Source organism: Calonectris borealis, chromosome 7, assembly GCF_964195595.1.
Source record: "Calonectris borealis chromosome 7, bCalBor7.hap1.2, whole genome shotgun sequence".
Taxonomy (NCBI): domain Eukaryota; kingdom Metazoa; phylum Chordata; class Aves; order Procellariiformes; family Procellariidae; genus Calonectris; species Calonectris borealis.
In genome coordinates, this window is record NC_134318.1 from 27,867,823 (window position 1) to 27,885,771 (window position 17,949).

A 17,949-nucleotide genomic window follows, 5' to 3' on the forward strand; every position below is an offset into this window, starting at 1 on the left:
TTTTTGTTACAAAGTCAGTCAGCTGACTTAACAAAATAGATGTTAAACAAGCACGATTCTCATTTGGAAAAAACAGGCTGCATTTTGTCTTATGCATGTTATCGCTATTACCATCCTCTTGTTGATTTATTTCTTTGAATGAGGCTACAGGCTCATCAAAGTTCTAGGGGAAAAAAGTATTCTTAAAAACTGAGTGAATATTGAATAAATCTGGGCTGTAAGTCAGTTCTAAAGCCTGACTTCCCTGATGGTTAGGAACCACCTCACAAAAGGGGAACTGGAAGAACTAATCTCCATGGTTGGTATTTGATAGCCACAGGGTGCATTATGAGTGTAGGACTGGGAGGGCAACTGGTCCTTTAACTGATTTATTTTCCAACTAATTATTTGCACCTGTTTTATTTTTCAGAATAGCAAATGTGGTTGAAAACAGTAAATAGGAATATCTCCCATGTTTAAATTTCTCCACAGCAATAGATGCATTTCTGATGTTGTTCTGATTACAAAAGTCTCCCTATGACTCTCCAGCAAAGAATGAACTAATGGATTAAGACCTGGATAACAACAGACCTCAAAAATAGTTATCAAAGGAAATCATAATTATACAGCTGTGTTTTCAGAGGTATTCTGCAAGAGGCCTGATGGCATTAGACATTTTCAATAATGATCTAAAAAGTATAAAATCATTACTGATTTACAGATGGAGTTTGTCAGTGCTAGGAGGACCAGCACAAATACCAATTAAGTCAGAGGAAAAAGTCTAAGGAAGCCAAGAGTGGTTGGAAACATAAAGAGCAAATAATAGGCTTCAAGCCAAGCTTGTAAAAGCACAGCTAATGCAACTTCGGGAGGAAAATTGGACATTCAAATCCTGAATAGACTAGAAAGATTTCCAGACAATGTTGTCCGGAAAAAATATGCAGAGAGGTGTGTATGTATGTGACAGCCATACCTCATAGTATATTTGCTTTATAAAGCAATTTTTTTTTTGTTTGGGAGAAAGTTGTCCTCTAGTCAACCTTATTGTGACAACTGCAACCTGTGTTTGCCTCTTGATTTGAAATACGTAGAAAACCCTCGAGGAATTTCTTGAGGAGAAAGTAAATTTAAGAGGCTGGACACCTGAAAAGTGTTACAGGTGTTACAAAGGGTTACAAAAGCTGTAAGAATTGATAATCCTTTTGGCCTTTCCTAAGTTGTATAACTGGCTTAGTATGGTGCAAAAATATTAAGCTTGGTCACATTCTTCCTTCTCCTAAGACATCTTTGCACCTTTAGCACCTGTGGGATTGGGAGCAACTAGCAAACCCGACTTTGGGGTTAACACCCCCTGGCTAGGTATTTTGTACCTTTTTACTGGCCCAATGTTCAATGACGGTGTTCCATGGAGCTGGATCTGGTTTGAAGCATGGTGAGATAGGAGCTGGCTTCTCAGCTTGGAAATGATCAGTTCAAGGTGGTTAGGATGTCGTTAAGGACAGAAGCGTTTAGGCTGAACTTTGAGGCGACATGAATGATACTGAGATGACTTTGGAGAGCCAGCCCAAAAGGGATTAGAATTGCTGAGATCGATCAAACTTAAATGGTAAAATTCCGGATCATCTTCACAAGAGAAGCACTCCTGTTGGGTTTCTGAAAAATGACTTCGATGGGACCATTTCTTAAACTGTATTTTCTTATGGTTTTGTCAGCTAGACGTGAGAACTGGCTTCATCTCTCAGCTCAGTGGAAACTTACCTTTCCTGAGCAGAGCTCAAGTTTTACCACAGGCGCTTCCATCAGCATTTCCTAGCCACAGAGCTGTTGCCAGTATGCTTGCATGGGGAGCAGCGGAGCCTAAGGGTGCGCTTCTAACGCCGGCATAATTTGACATAGATCTGTGCTGCTGAAAGAGAAGAGAAAAGGCGCCTGTCCTTGTCCTTAGCCTGGTTCTTTTTTTCTGCAATAACTTTCAGCTTGTCTGGCTTGAAAGCCAACACCAGCCCAAGTGAGAGAACAGAAGGAAGCAAGGGTAAAAGTCACTCAGATTAAAGTTATTGGGGGGGGCTTAACTGTAAGACAAGGAGAGACACAAAAACAGCCCTGTGCTCTGAAACAGTGCTGCATTAGCAGTACAGATTAAGAAATGAGTTAAGGGAAAAAGTGTGAGAGACCAGATGGAAGGGAACAGAGTCGGCTAAGTGCACACTGAACAAGTTCATCTGCTCGTGTCCTCCCATGCATTCACTACCCCCAAATGCATCTGGAAAGATCCGTTTCCCAGCCTGCTCTTTGGGCTCCTCGTCCCTCTGTCCCTTGTGCTGTGCTGGCTGTTCTCGTTCAAGGGCAATGCAGGCAGTGTGGCGGTCACTGCTGTCACTATTCTGTCAGTGCTCAGCCACCGCCAGCAATGCTACAACTCTGCATGTTATAGTTCTTGTCTGAACCCTTTGGGGCTCTTACTGGTCCCTTCCAGCTTGGGAAGAGCTTTCTGTGAGGATCTGCAGAGCCACTTCACTGTCCGCCTTCACATTGCCTTTCAAATTCCCCTCGTAATGTTAACATACTTTGTAGGCAGTGATTAAGCTTCTGGTATGAGGAGACACGTGCCCATCAGCCTGACCCGCACTGTCCCATGCTCCCTTGTGACCTTCATCCAGCTGTACACTTACATCTCTTCTGACGAAAAAGCAACTCTTACAGGGTGGCTGGATGGTTTACAGACTGGGACTTGCACCTCTGAGCAAGCATTTTTATTTTGCATAAGTAGAAGTTAAAGACTCTTAGTTCGCTTTGTATTTTCCCCTTTGTTTCTGATGCTCCTGAGAATCTTTGCCCTGATCATATAGAGTGGTGAATGCTAGATCGTTCCTGGGGAAGAGAATGAAAAGAAAATGGACCTATTTTTACAAAGGAATGAGAATTTAGTGTGTTTTTTCATTTACTATCTGCAGTCTCTCAGCCAAAGCTCAAACTGTAACTGGCCTTTGAGCTCTGTGTGCTGCCTGGAGAAGGTGAATCAGCAGCTCGAGACATAGAAACCGCTTCAACCCCTCAGTCAGTTCACGGCGCTTTCGCACTCGGCTCGGAGGGCACCCGAGACAGCGAAGCAGCAGGAACTGCCAGTACAGCGGCTGTGGTTTCTAACGTTCACTAATGGTGACACTGCAGCTGGGGGCAGGAAGGCAGCAGCCTCTGCACCTTCCTCCCTGAGCTGTAGCAAGAAGGGGGAGACTCCTCCAAAAGTGAGGGATGGAGGGAATTTGGAGACCCTGCAGCACAGCTGGTGGGATGGAAACACGCATGGTGCATGGCAAAGCCCAGGGAGCAGGCACGCAGCGGGAGGGGAGATGGAGCTCCTATATGGAGCGTGGGCTTGGTGGTGGGGACAGGTAAAGGAGTGGGATTTGTTCCTCTGCTGAAAACTGTCCCTCCCTCCTACCTGCTTATTGCCAGAATGGCAGGGGGCAGCTCTTGCCAGGGAGAACATCTGCTCTTGGCCAAGATCAGCCCTTAGCTGCTGGCTCCAGCTGCTTTGTGGGAAACACTGGAAATCTGCAATTTTGCCTTGAATTGAATGTGCCCAATAAGTTGATCTACAGCTTCTATAAATTTAGTCTTGCTTTCCTGAAATAGTATAGGAAGCTTACTGTTTGTCAGCTTTGTCTGAGACTGCAGTAAACACGAAACCAGCTAAAGCTGAAAAGAACTTTATTCTGGTAAAGCTAGTGGTCAGGTTCTTGTTTACAAGACTCAGAAATACTATTGTGACAAAAAGCATGAAGACCATAAAGAAAATAAGAAAAGAATGTTCCAGCAGTGTTGTTTAGGATTTATTCTGTCATTAGCCAGAAAGAACTAAGACCTTATTTTGAAATGAATCGGTTGCAAGTTTAAAGATGAGTTTAGCAAGTGATTTTAACACATGAAGTTGGGTTGAGCTGTGTCTACCCTGCTTGATGAAAAAGACAGTCAGACCACTGCTCCTTTCCCACACTGCGCTCGTGACTGTGTCAGCCTGACCACAGAACTTAACCCATTTGAAGAGTAGCCTGGTAAAAAAACCATATATATATATATATACATATAAATTAGAAAAGGAATCTGCTTTTGTACAAGTGCAAGATAGAACTATGGCAAAAGACAGAGGTAGGATAGTCCCTTTTTGTGGCAGGGCAAACAGAGGAGTTAACCAACTGTGAAGCTAAGCCTTTGCACTTCATCTTAAAAATAGTGTTTTACAACAGAACCTGGCCCCATGCTATGAACTTCTTGTTAAAGACAGTAATTTTACAGTTGCTTTTTAGGTTACAAAGCGTGTCTCGGCTCCAGAGACTAGTAATTTCTCTACCAATTTAAGGACCTTCTGGTGTTGTGGCCACTTGGTGTCTGTGAGAATGCTAACTGGATCCCATAAGCCTTGCTGGGAATAGATGCCCTTCTGTAAATAGGGATCTTGGAGAGCCTCCTCCATCCATTTACTTCTCAGGAGACTGTAACCATAAATTTACATTGCAATTTATTGCAAACCACATCTCAGGAAATTTGGTGTGGTGTAGCGGTTAGCCTTTAGGTTTACTAGCATTTCATAGAGATTATATATAACGCAGCAGGACTGCTTTAGGTAGTCCCTAATGCCTTTATAAAGTAGTAAACAACTCTCTTAATTCTGCTGGTTTCTCCTACCTCCGCCCCTGAAGTGAGACTGAAGGAAGGAAACACAGGGAATGCCTTCTTTCTTGCTATGGGGCTCTGCTGCCTGTGTTTCTCTTTTTCAGCATGTTTCTCCTAACCTAAATGACATTTTTCCATTTTTTCCCACGTTTTTAAAGTTGTAGCAGAACTACATAGATCTTGTAGTATGAGTCGTGTGTGTGTACTTTACTAAACCAACAATCTCCAAGTTGCTGTTAGTCTGGCAGAACACAAGAGAATACAGCAAAATGACGGAAGATGAATTTAAGAATAGGTGTAGCCAAAGTGTGCTGCTCCTTCCCCTGGACCCTGGGAACTCGGCCTCTCTGCGGGAGGGAGCGCGCTGCGAGCCCTGCTTCGTGAGGGCTTCCCAGACGAGCGGATGAGGTGTCCAGGGGACGGAGCATCAGGCTGGGTTTTTGCTGCTCTCTCGTGCTTTTTCATCATCTGGGGAAATGGGGCTAATGGTGCTGACCTCTGTAAACTGCTTGGCAGTATATGGATAGAAAGCACTGTGACAAATTTAGATGTTACAATTTGTTATTAGGGAAAGGCTGAGGTTCAACAGACAGAAAAGTATGATGGTCGGCTCCAGCATTACCTGTTTGGTATTAGCTCCCCATCTGTTCTGGGCAGACAGCTCTGCTGAGAGCTGGAGTCAGCTGTGAAAGCCACGGAGTCAAGGGGAGCCTGGGAATAGTGGGAAAGAAGGGAGACAGTCCTGGCCTTGCTTGGTGTCTATGTGCTGAGGGAAGGCTGGACTCACAAGGCTGTGACATGAGCGTGAGAAAATGTGTGCGCACAAAAGCCTCCTTGTGAGTCTTGTGGCTCTGCTATGGGATAATTGCAGCTATCCTGTCTGGCCAGGAGCTTTATGGGGGAAGCTGAAGTTAATGCCAGCCTTGCCCTGCAAGCCTGGCTATAGGAACACCACCAGGTCTGCGCTACACTAGTGACAATGGTCTCGCCCCATGCTGTCACAGGGAGCGGCTCGGCACGTGACAGGCTGAAAACAGCTCCAGCTCTAACATTGTCAGTGAGATCTTGGGTGTAAACTGTTTAAAATCCCTCGTGGCGAGTCTGGTAGTGACACCCAGGGCCAGGCTGCATTTCCTCTCTCGGATTTCAGCATCCTCTACTTTCCAACAGACCGCTGCTGGTGCTGTGCTCGTGCATGCTGCGCCGCGAGCTCTGTGCAGGAGACCCCGCTGCATCCGAGCAGCAGAGCTGCATGCAGGAGCAGACTCCAGACCACCCCTAAAATCTGCTTCCTTTGCTGTTATTAGGGTCCCCCATAACCTAACCAAGCCAAGGGGACCTTTCCACAGCCACGATGACAGCCTGTGAAACGAAGGTCCCCGCACACCATGCATAAGGCAGGCATGCCGCTGAAGAAGCAGAAATACTACAACGGGCCTGAAGGAAACACAAATGGAAGAGTGTGAATGTGAGCAAGGACTAAAAGAATGAACTGTATTGATAACCAAGGATGTGACCGACTGCAGTAAAACTGGGTAAAAGCTGACAAATGTGGTGTTTGCGACAAGCCCAGCAGCCTGCACCCTGATAAGCCTTAAACGAATGGCTTGTCAGCAGAAGGCATGGGTGCTGATAAAGCCCCTGTGCAGATGACTTCTAGGGGAAAAAAACTGTGCTCCGATAATAAAAGGATGACAGCAAGGTCACAGCACATCCCATATGCAAGTCCTCCTCCTCCCCTCACAGCAGGAAGGGAGACTGTGGGAGCTAAGGTACCCAAAAAGAGGGGGGAAAAAAAGGCACTGAGCAGCCGGCTGTCCTAGGGCTCTCGGAGGATAAGGTAAGCGAGATTTTGAGGCAAAGGCATCACACCGTAGTAACTGCTATCTCCTAAAGGTGGCAAAAGGCGTGCTCAAAAATTTGTGGCTTGCCACTGAAGCGGAACCCAAGAGATGTGGTGAGGACTTCACATCTGGCACCCTTGGTCCCATCTCGCACAGGGTTCTGCCAGAGCGCCTGGGTGAGCTCAGTGCCTGTGAGTACGGGGGGAGTAAGCGTGGGTGAGAAAATGAGTGTGACTGAAATGATTTTTTTAAATACTTATCATCTTCCTGTTCCGTAAGGTCTTGCACTGTTGCTACATTACTTTCTTGTATCATAGCTGTGTTAAAAACTACTCCATTCTTAAATGAGAAGAAGATGTGAAACCTTTGTTTATAACTGGTAAGCTCAGCAGAGTTTAAGAAGTTTTTGTTTTGGCGTGATCAGTGGTACAAAAACGTAATCAGGTCCAAATTGAGCTGTGAGAGGCTCTGAGGGCTGAAAATTACTGGGCAAAAATATCAGACAAAACAAAACAGGAGGGCAAGGAAAGCTGTCAGATGCTTACAGTGATGGAAAGTGCTAAGCTGAAACTACTCGCTAGGCTTTTGCCTTCACTGTTCCCACCCAAAATAAGTTGACTTCCCATGTGTCTGTGTAAGGGGTGAGCAGGTCGTGGCCCAGGAGGAGACCCACTGCTGAGTGGTGTGGGAGCCCAGCCAGTTTATAAATGGACTTTAAAGCTAGGGCTCCCACGTCTGCTCTGAGGAGACAGCCCCACAGATTTCTCTTTGCAGAGTTACTGTACAGCTCCTATCTCCTTCAGGCTGCTAGCCCTCATTTCCATACTTCATGTCTCTTTAAGTGAGCACCATCTCTTTGGGATCAAATCCTGCTTTCAACTAGTGTTATTGTCCTTATGAGTATCTGAAGTTTGAGGGTTTTTTGTCATGTTTGTCTCTTTCCAAGTTTTATTGTTTCCTGTGTAGGATGGTGGTTTCCATAGATACTTTGGACATTATTTATCTATCCTCCCTGGATGTGCAGTTCCTCCCAATGAATTACAGTGCAATTTGCCACTTCTGCTTGAGGCCTTTGCTCCTTCATCCATATCAGTGCTATACTGAGCATTCTAATGCTGTTGTTCTAACATGTCTTGGCATCTTGATATGTTGCCTTGTGCTCTTATACGGCTTGCAAGCCACATGATAGAACGCCTATCCCAGCCAGTTTTAAATTAAAAAATGGTACATTGCATGTCTATTTTAGGATTTTGTACTGATAATTGTTGGAAACTTTAGCTCAGCTTTTCTCTACTATGGGTAACTGTTTAACAGAAGTGTGTTTTGTTATTTTTGTTCTCCTTCCCCCCTTGAGAAATGTTATCAAAGGAAAAAGTCTGGCAAAGTAGTCAGGATTGGTATGGTCCTATCTGAGAGCTCAGCTAGCACTGACTGCTATTGTTTGAGACAGCTCTCGCATGAGTTTTCTCTCTTTATCCTGTTTCTACCTCGTCCCAGAGGAAAGCATATGTCCTGGATTGCAGAGATGCTAATGTGAGTCATTGCTTGGTATTTAGTGGTGAGAAAGTTGACCGCTATCAGTCTTCCCAAATCCTAGCAGAAGCCAAGAAAAATCTGGACACAGCATAAGTTAGCGCTTTCTTTTTCAGGGTTCTTCTGCCCTTATTGGGCTATTTACTGCACGAGTGGGGCTGTTCTGCTGATTCAGCATCACAAGAAGTGATGCCAGGGCCGCTCTAGGCCACACTTAAGGAATTACAAAGGAGACCATTGGAGTCACAAGTTTTCTCTTTAGCTGATTTATAAATGGATTTGTTTGCTTTCTTGCTCCTTTGTCCCTGAGCTGTTAATAAATAACCTTTTCAATGCCCCTGCTCCTGCAGGAGACATGAGGACAGAAGCCTGTGCTCATGTGAACTTGTTGCAAGCGCTGCAGCTGGGCTGGGGATCCTGCGGCTGGAAGGTGGGCTCTGGCTTGAGCTTGGGACCTCCCGTAGCCAGAGGGAGAACGGAGCTCAGAGAGGCTGGGAAACGCAGCGGTGGCAGGGAAGCAGCAGACCTGTAGCTACTTTTTGCATGGGCCCAGGTTTGCTGGCCATTCCTGCTGCTGAGGGGCTGTGCTCACCTTAGCAGAGCCAGCTGGCGGCTCTTTTCCGTGCTATAAATCTGCCCCCTTTGCTGGAGTGGCCGTGTCACAAGCTTGTCACTTCTTCAGCTGAAGTAACCTCTGTTTTGTTGGCTTTTGAAAGTGGAGAGTGTTGATTTCTCTGTCCCGGTAAGCATCTTTGAACACACAGGCTAGAGCAGAAAGCTGGAGGCAAATGTTATAGAAGAGCTTGGGACTTCCCTGCTTGCACCTCCTTGCTGGGAACGGAGAGCAGCTCGTGCTCTTACTCCTCTGGGGGAGATGCAGTGAGAAGTCAGAGCTGTAATGTGCGTTTGCTGGGCCCAGTCCTGGGTGCAGTCTCTGCAGGTGCCTGGGGGCTGCTCGGTCACCCAGAGGTGATGGTGGTTTAATGCCTCCGCAGCAGCCCCTTGCATGTAACGCCCGCAGACAGGGCAGCTCGGGCCCTTGTCAGGATGGGTTGCTGCGACAGTCCCTTGTCGTTGTTACCGCTCTGTGCCCATGCTGCCTTATCCAAAATATTTCATGTTTGTGTTTTGAACTATTTGAGGCAAGGACTTCGGGGGAGGAGAGTAATGAAGACATACAAATTGAAGGCTAAATTATGGTTTGATTACAAATGGGTTTCCTTTCCTGAGCCTAATTCTCCCTGGGATTCACTGCACGTCCCGGTAATAAGTAATCTGAACTTTAGAGATTAATAACATCCTGTGCCAGCCCATTCATCCAGCAAAACTCCTTTGCTGTTTCGTTCCGTGTACGCATGAGGCTCCAGCCTTGCAAGGTGCTCATGAAAATTTAGATTCATATTTAACTTTTACTTTTCATTACCTTTGTAACCTCCAAGAAGTATTTCTTCTCTTATACTTGGGAACTTTGTCGAGGCCTGTGCTGCGCAACAGGCTTTGGTCCCATGTTCCTTCCCATTGGTTGTCCCGAAAAATACCACAGAGTAATTTGTTTCCTGCTATTTGAAATGGAAATTGTAGCAGCATGAGGAACAGAGCGTGATATTCATGCCAAATATCATGAGCTGAATTCTCCTCATGGTTTGTGGGAATCCTAGTTATTAAAGTGACCTCTGAGAAATCAGTATATTTTTCCGCAAAGCCTAGACAGTGGATGCACTTCTCAGCGGGAGACAGAAACTATCCCAGCTGTTCCCGGTCCTGTGCTCTGCAATGAGGAACTCTGACGGCTGGAGGTAAGGGGGCAAATCTGGAAGTGTTTAACTAGAGAGTTATCTTCTTTTTTTATGTGTGCAGGCTTGACCTTGACTTACTGAAAGGAGGCAGCGGGACTGCTGCCTTGCCTGGATAGCAAGGGGCCTTTCGCTCCATCTGCTAGAATTAGTTGCAAAGGGAATGTGCTACAGTTTTCTCTACTGCAAATGGGTACTATGCGTGTTAAGGGAGGAAAAACTCACTGGGTATCTTGCAGGCCTGAGATTCTGCTCTTTTAGAGGAGCGTTACCTGTGCTGGAAATCACACTTGCAAGGGGTGGCACAACCCAGGTGTAGGCAAAATCCCAGGCACAGATAAGCACTGCAGTGGTCCCCAGTGTACGCATTCGCACGCGGGGCTGCCAGGGAATGGGCATCATCCGTCCCGCCGCATACATGGCCTTGTCGTCCAGGGGCTTTGCCAGTGGCTCTGCTGGTGCTGCACCAGCCTGGAACAGTGTTTGTGCTTCTGCGGTGGGTCTCTGATGATTGGAGTGGGAAGTGAAACTTCAGGAGAAAAGCTGGTTGCTTTGCCGTGCAGAAATACTCGGGAAGCTCCGGTTCCCGTCAGCTGCGGCAGCGCAGGCGGCTGCTCTGTTTGCTCACATGCAGCACTTCGGGCAGCCGCATTGTTTTTTGGAAGCTGGGGAAGTGAGCCCCTGAAAGCAACCCCATGTGTTGCTCAACAAGGCGATCCCAGGAACCTGCGATTCAGAGAAAAACGTCCTTGAGACGTGGTGAGGGGCTTGGCGGCCTCAGCCCCTTCGAGGCAGGAGAGGCTGTCAGTGGAGAGAGCATACAGGAAAACTGGTGGCTACTGGGAGGGCGTATTTTGACACGGCCGTAAGCGCCGGGCGCGGAGCGTGCTGTGGGTGGCGAGGGGTTTGGATGTGTTTTCTCTGCGGTCGTTCCCCCTGCCAGAACCTCCTGCTAGGGGTAGCAGTATTTACAGTGCTCAGGACTTTGCATTCTCCAGGAAGTTTCTGAACTTGCTGACCCAACGTGGGTATTGAAGGGGAAACGGTTGTGCTGGAGGCTGTTTCCTCTCTTTTGCCATGACAAATTCTACATCCCCCTGGTGCGGGTGGCTGATGGGGCACAGGGAAGGGTGGGCTGTGCTGAGTTGATGTGACTCACACATCACCAATCTTCCTATTGCTGTCTTTAATAGCAACAACAATAATTAGTTGTACACAATAGCTGCCTGGGGCTGAACTGGGAACAAGCGGCCAAAGTGGGTGAAGGTTAGTGCCCGTTACCAGCTAGGATGCCAGAGGCAAAGAAGGGCATGACTGACTATACAGGGATGAGGAAAGCTGGTACGATGGTGGATTTTAGTGAATGACAGGGTAATTCCTCAAAACTGAGGGTGACCGTCTCATAATTTGCAATGCATTACTTCCAGCACAAGGGAAATATGTATTGGCCCCAATCTCAATAGAGAAAGAGTTACAAATTATTATACAAGTAATGCACACTTATTCTGTGTCAACAAATAACATCTGGTAGCTCTTAAAAGAATTGATTTCCCAAATTTAAAAATACTTGAGCTGAATCAGTGGAGTATTTAAAATAGCCGAATAGGAATGCTAATCAGAAGCAGCCTATTCACTTCTTATTCTATTCCCCAAAATCCTTAATCCAACAGTTGGAAGTTATGCTAATTTGAAAAAGAATAACATCTCTAAAAGATGCATATTTAGCGGGGGGGGAAGGAAGCTGCAATTAATGCAAATAAAGCTGGAAAGTGTAGAAGATGGTCAAAAGAAGCATAAGGAAAAAACTATGGCCAGAGATTTAAGAAGAGCAAAGAAGAATTTAAGGCTCCTGAGCACAAAAGGAAGCCTAGCAGCACCGTTGGCCCATTGCAAGTCAGCATATTAGAATTATCAATGATAACAAAAACTGAAAAAGTGTCAGTGCTTGATGCTTCTTTTTTCCCTGAAGGAAAACCAAATGTCTTCACATCATGTGATAGCCAAGTATATTCAAGCAATAACTTAGATGATAAGCTGGGGGGAGGAGGGAAGCTGTCTTGAACTCACTGGATATTTTCTGATGAAACTTCAAGCTTTGTGGGTAATGGCAATAAATCTTCTCCAGTTGAAATATAGCTTTGATGGGCTGGTAGCAAATTAATACCAGAAGTTTCCTAGGAGGAGACTGATGTAACCGATAACAGTTGTTTCTTCTGATTTGAAAACCTCTTTGATATGTGAATCCTAAAGAAATGAGTACAAATAGGGTACAGGCTTAGAAGCCCAGTAAACATCACGTAAATGTGAAAATTGACTGTCTAAAGGTCATTGTGTCAGTGGTACCCTGCCACTTGTTGGTTGTATTTGAGAATATTGAGTATCTCGGTCTGACTGCTGGGATGTAAGCCAGAAAAAAATCTTCCTGTAGAGAGACTATTTAATGAACAGACATCAGGAAAGCTTTGGTGGGGACGGCGTACGGTAATGGGGAGAGGGGCTACCGCGCGGGGATGGGAGGCAGTGTGAGTGCCTTGCAGAGCAGCCGGGGAGGCTGAGCAGCGCACCCAGCACTGCCGGGTGCCGTGGGAAGGTCTCAGACAGGGGAACCTGCTTTGTGCACAGGGTGAATGGGGGATTTGTTGGTGGGGCAGCCCAGGTCACAGGGGCTCCTGCCCGGAACCCCCCGGACATCACCCCTCCAGCAGTAAACCTGCGCCGCAGGGCCAATGTAAGCAGGACCATGGGACTGCCCCCAGCACAAAGCCCCTCTGTGCCGCTGCCGGCTGCGCAGGCGGCTGCGGAAGGGAGAGAAGGGGCCTGCTCCTTTGTGTCCGTCTCTTGCTGCTGCTGCTCGGCTTTTGCTGCTAGTACCCGCCAGCTCTCCAGGATTGCCATGTGCTTTTCTTTTTCACAGGAAAACAGGGCTCTTCCAATGTGTTTTGTGCAATATCCCAGGGTTATATCCCAGTCACAACTCTAAAAGCAGCAAAAGGATGAGGTGCTCCCACCCCAAGCAACGTCGTACATACGGATAGCATATAGCAGGGTGGTTGCAGTGGCTGAATTACGTCTCAATGCAACCTGGAGCTTTGTTGGGGGAAGGAGGGAACAGATTTATTCAAATGCATCTGTATCCTATGAGGAGCGCATATGCATTGCATTGGTCTTTGCTAACAGCATGGCTTATGAGTGCATCACTCTCTTTTTGCTCACTCCCTGCCTTCTGAACTGAGGAAACAGAGCTGGGAGAAAGTCCAGGAGCCACCCCTGCCCTGAGGCAGGATCAACTACAACAGCACCGGCAGATAGAGACTTCATTTGTCTGAAGACAGCTAATGTGTCTCCCTTGCTCTTCTCCTTCTAAACAACCCGATTCCTTCAATCTTTTCTCATAAGATCAAGTTCTGATCTTTCTTCTTGTTCTCTTCTGGAGTCTCTCCAAGTGGTCTACATCTTTCCTAAAAGGCAGTGTCCAAAATTGGGCATAGAACTTCATAGGAGGCTTTACCAGTGTTAGATGGAGGGAAGGATTACTGCAAACTGCTATAGCTGCAAGAATGTTTTCTCTGGAAGTGCTACTTAACCGACTGCTCACCACGCTGTCTTTGGGCGATGGCTATTTTCTAAATGTCATATTTGCTCTTATCCTTACTCAAGTGAGTTGGATGTTTTCCCCAGGCTCTCCCTTATTTATCAAATTTATTTTGAATTCCAGTCCTGTGTATCAGTGTGCTTTTGCTCCCAGCTTGGTATTATCACAGATAGAGGCACACTCTTTACTCCATCTTCCAGCTCAGTAACACACGCCTGTGTGCACATACGGCACAGACTAGTTCAAGCACTCTGCCTGGCTGCGTAGCAGATCCATAGGAGTCTGCTGGGGTTTGAGGGTTTGAGACGTGCAGGGCTGTGTGATTTCAAAGTGTCAAATGTCTCCGAAAGATGGCATAAAGAAAAAGCGTATTACATTGTTTGGATTATCAGTTTCGCTGACATTTCAGTGTTTGTACTTCAGCACTTATAAGTATTTAATGTGGAAAAACATCATCCAGTAAATTTGTATTTATAATTGTATATAGCACTGTAACGAGGGCCAGAGATCATACCAGTATTTAGGCCATGATCTTTGCCACGTGAATAATTAAAAAAGCCTCCCACACTGTTCATGAAACAGCTGTAAAAAGTGATGTAAAATCCTGATCTTGGAGCTTGAATTCAAATTTCAACATGTTCAGTGTCTTGCCCTGGTATTTTGAAATGAAACCTCTTAAACCAAAGTAATTCACTTACTGTATATGTGCTTGTATGTATATTCTAAGACAAACGTGAGCCTCTTCCCAGCCTAAGAAAAGACTTTTTCCAATAAGTTGGCCTGAAACAGCTGGTTTACATTACTTTGCAGCAAAATCTTCCTAGGTAACTTGGACAAGAGCATGTTTGAATGAAAAACACAGATGAAGAATGAGTAAGAAGTCAGATGGGGACAGAAAAAATTTCTGAAAAATGTTGATAAATGAAGCAGTGTGGCTCTTCTGAGCGTTTATGGACTCAAGCATTTGGTTGCGGTGAGTCTGAAGACAGGAGTGCCTTTAAGGTAGTGTGCCCCAAAACCTGATGCAAGTTCAGCAACCTCACCAGGTGTGCAATTCAGCCTGATAAACTTCATGACTACTGAAATCTCATTCTCCCTCAGCAGGAGGATAGTGTGCATCTCCCCTATCCACCTTGAAGAACAGCAGCACTGACTGCTCCCATCCCCTTTCCCTGCCATCACTGCCGGCAGAACTTCATAGATGTGAATTCCTGCAGTCAGTAAATGTGCACAGACTGCATTGCCAGAGCCCCTGTCTGCTGGGCTCTCTGCTGACCTGGATGATGTTTGTCTGCAAGCACCTGCCCTGACGGATGCTCCTTCTGCCTAAGCTGCCCACCCCGTGCCACAGAGCCGGTCACAGGTGCTGGATGCATTCAGACTGCTGAGGGATTCAGGCACCCTTCAGCCATGGGCTCCTGTGCTCTTTCAGCTGGCAGGCAGGCAGGCAAGTTGTTGCTCCTTGCGTTAAAAATATGGTGGCATCTGACTCATTTCAATCCATACTGTTCCCAGTTTCTCAGTCTTGAAGTATGCCTGTGTCCCTTTGTGATGGGTCATAATTCAGTGGCTTCTCAGCACTGTGCTGTGTGTCTCTGATATGTTTAGGTTCGGGAGCGCCGCAGACTATATTCCCATTTGCTGGGCTACGTGATTGCATGAGCATCCATCAGCTCTCCCCCAAAGACTGGACGTGTGCTTAAGAAACAAGTTATTGGAGAGACTCCCAACAGACTGCAGCAGCAACGTGGGTGATCAGCAGCAGGGGTAGCTGCCAGCTGATGGGTAGGACTCGTAAGACACTGTCTTATTCTCTGTCGTCACTCCAAGCCTCGTGGGCAGCAGGCAATGTGTCTTGGAACTCCCTTTGCTTACAGCATGTAGCAGGGCTAATTTAATTAAATGTGATCAAATGTGGGTTTGCTGGGATTGCATAGGAGAGGTGCTGGGTTGACTTAGCAATGGCCATGATGGTAGATGATCATGTGTCTGAGGTAGTACAGGTCCCCACCTCACTTCATTTAGGCTGGGACTGTATCATGTGTAATGGGTACATTACTGTGCAAGGCTAGTCTCATTGCAGCTTTGGTCAGAACACTTAGGAAAAATAAAAACAGGTTATTCTGTATGCAGAGAAGGGCTGCTGGACTGTTCAGGTAGATGGGGAAGGCTGGAAAGGAAAGGATCTTGCTTATAAGTTGGTTAAGAGAATAAATTCCAGGAGGATTGAGCGTTGCAGAAGTTTTGAGACAGAGACGGAACAAAGACAGAGGGAATAGACTGGCAATAAATAAATTAAAGCTGAAAATGAGAATGTTTCTGACCATACAGAGGTGGGCTGAGAGCATAAAGGTGATGGTGGGAACTGTCTCTGTCAGTGTGGCACTTGTGCAGTGGACGAGCGATGGCCTTGCAATACAGCCTGTTGTGATCCCTTCTGTAACAGGCTAAGCGTGAGCATCCAAAAGAAAGAGCAAACAGCAGCTTTAGCTGTTGTGCTAAGCCAGAGCTTACAACAGTATTTGTGTTTATTAGAGATGATGGGTCACAGTGAGGTTATCTGAACTGAGCATGGCTTTGGACTATGAACAGCATCTCTCCTTTTGTGCTTGACAATCCTAATTTCAGTCCTTAAGCCAGCCTTAGCCTCTCCTTATTGCATCTCTAAAAGCAGCTGTTGCCTGATTCCTTTTCACATTTGTTGCTAAGTCTTGTTTGGCGAGAAGGGAGTTGGGAGGTGGGCAGCCTTGGCTGTAAGTGACATCTCCTGGCATGCAGAACTGCCAGTGACTTGCGTGATGTTGGCTGGAGGAGCAGTTTCCTATTTGTCTTGAGGCTCTGGAAGACACTGGGGACAATCCTGCTTCCTTGCCTTCACACAGAGCTGCCTCCCATGCTGGTGTGGTCCTTCCTGGGTTATTCACCGAGAGCAACAGGGTTTCTGCAGCAAAACTGCTGTTAGCTGGAGTGGCTGCCAACGTCATTCTCAGTTGATAGCTAATTCAGAGACAGAAAGAATATTAGATCTGTTTATGTTCTGGGACCTGCACCAATCACTGGATGGAACCAGTGGTAGTACCTACAAAAAAACCAAAGAGACCAAAATTAGAAACAGACAGAGATGCCTGAGCAGCTGGGCTGTGCTCCAACATCTGGAGGGTGCTTAATGCCTGCACAGCCGGGCAGGGCTCCAGCACCAGGCGGCTCTGAGCTTTGGGGTGGGGAAGAAGAAAAGCAGCATCATTTCTATGCCTACTTATGGCCTTACGTGATGTTTTTATCACCACTTACAGTGGGCAGTATGGAAGAAAGAGCAGAGATCTGTCTCTATTTGGGCTCTGGCTGGGCACAGGGACAGAAGATCATGCCTGCTTAATCTTTAGCCAAGGAAAACTGCTAGTGGAAGAAAAGTCCTGGAGCCTGGCAATCAGAGGTGCTAGAGGGTCAAGTACTGCCCCACTTGGTGGAGACTGAGGAGTGTTTGCATGGCATTCAGCGACATGAACATGGGGTGCAAAGGGGCTGGAGGAGTCTGGGGAATAAGATAATTCTTTAGCCGCTGCAGAACCTGCAATTATGCCTAGAGCTGATGGAGGTAACCAAGTGTGCAGAAGAGGGAACTTATCCAAATACCTCACCTTTCTAAGCCAATGGCAGGTGAGTTTTATTTTAATTACATTGAATTCTTTATCTGGATTTACAATATTGTTACAATTTGGTTGGGTTTTCTTAAACAATCAAGTATTCAAGTCTGTACACTTTGAGTGCTATTTGGAAGGTTATTGCTTTGCTAGGCTAGCTTCTGGATTATGCTTATCATTTTGTACTTTTTCTTGTATGAAACACTTCAACAAAATGCTGCTTGGTAGCAATAGAGTTCACACAGATGGATGCTCTGGTATGAGATACAGCAATGAAATTGCATATCTACAAGTCCCAGAGTCCTGAAAAGTGCTCATGATACTGAGCTAAAATTCAGGCAAAAGTCATGTTCAGGGTTAAGGAAATAATGTGCCGTGGAAAAAAAATGACTAATCTCAGGTTGCAGGTGGGATGCAGACAATTATCATTATGCCTCTGCCTACAGACAAGGGATTTCTACAGCTGTGTATTGGGATGGTCCGTTACAGTGAGAAAATTGTTCCTGCTTTGCTGCTAATGCCGCTACTTTCAGAGCGTGGCTGCTGAAAAGATACAGCAGACAGACAATAGCCATCACAACAGGAAGTTTGAAAATCTTAGAAATTATGTTAAGTCACCCATCCTTCGTTCCTATGACAGTAAACACCCAACAAAGCCGTTAGTGGCTGCCTCTAGGCAAGATCTCAGAGTAAGGGTGACAATAATTACGTGGATGTGCTGTGCAACTGTCAGCAGCAGTTTCAGTTTTCAAGCATGCTAGCTTCATATCTATACTGTACAGCTAATTTTACATTATAGTATCTGTTTTTATTGTTTTTCTAGTGTTAAAATAATTTTTGTTCAACAGACATGCTCAGTGCTATCATAACCTGAGCCAACTACTCTTTCCAAT

The 17,949-nt window shown here is 46.1% G+C and overlaps 1 protein-coding gene across 15 annotated transcripts in view; it reads left to right on the plus strand.

The window, feature by feature from the left end:
- Positions 1-17,949, plus strand: part of ENTPD1 (ectonucleoside triphosphate diphosphohydrolase 1) — a 35,799-nt gene that overhangs the window by 4,612 nt on the left and 13,238 nt on the right. For 2 of the 15 annotated variants that reach the window (XR_012674314.1, XR_012674315.1), the window contains exons 1-2: positions 5,961-6,425; positions 6,550-6,688. The exons of 2 other annotated variants lie outside the window; for them this stretch is intronic. Coding sequence is in view for 9 of the 13 variants with exons in the window: in XM_075154775.1 (XP_075010876.1) it covers positions 6,276-6,425; positions 6,550-6,688 (289 nt within the window). In the remaining 4 variants the exon portion in view is untranslated. Of the gene's footprint in view, positions 1-5,953; positions 6,689-14,225; positions 14,863-15,023; positions 15,201-17,949 lie in introns of those variants that run through there. 11 more of the 15 variants (XM_075154781.1, XM_075154782.1, XM_075154779.1 and 8 more) reach the window with 11 other exon arrangements.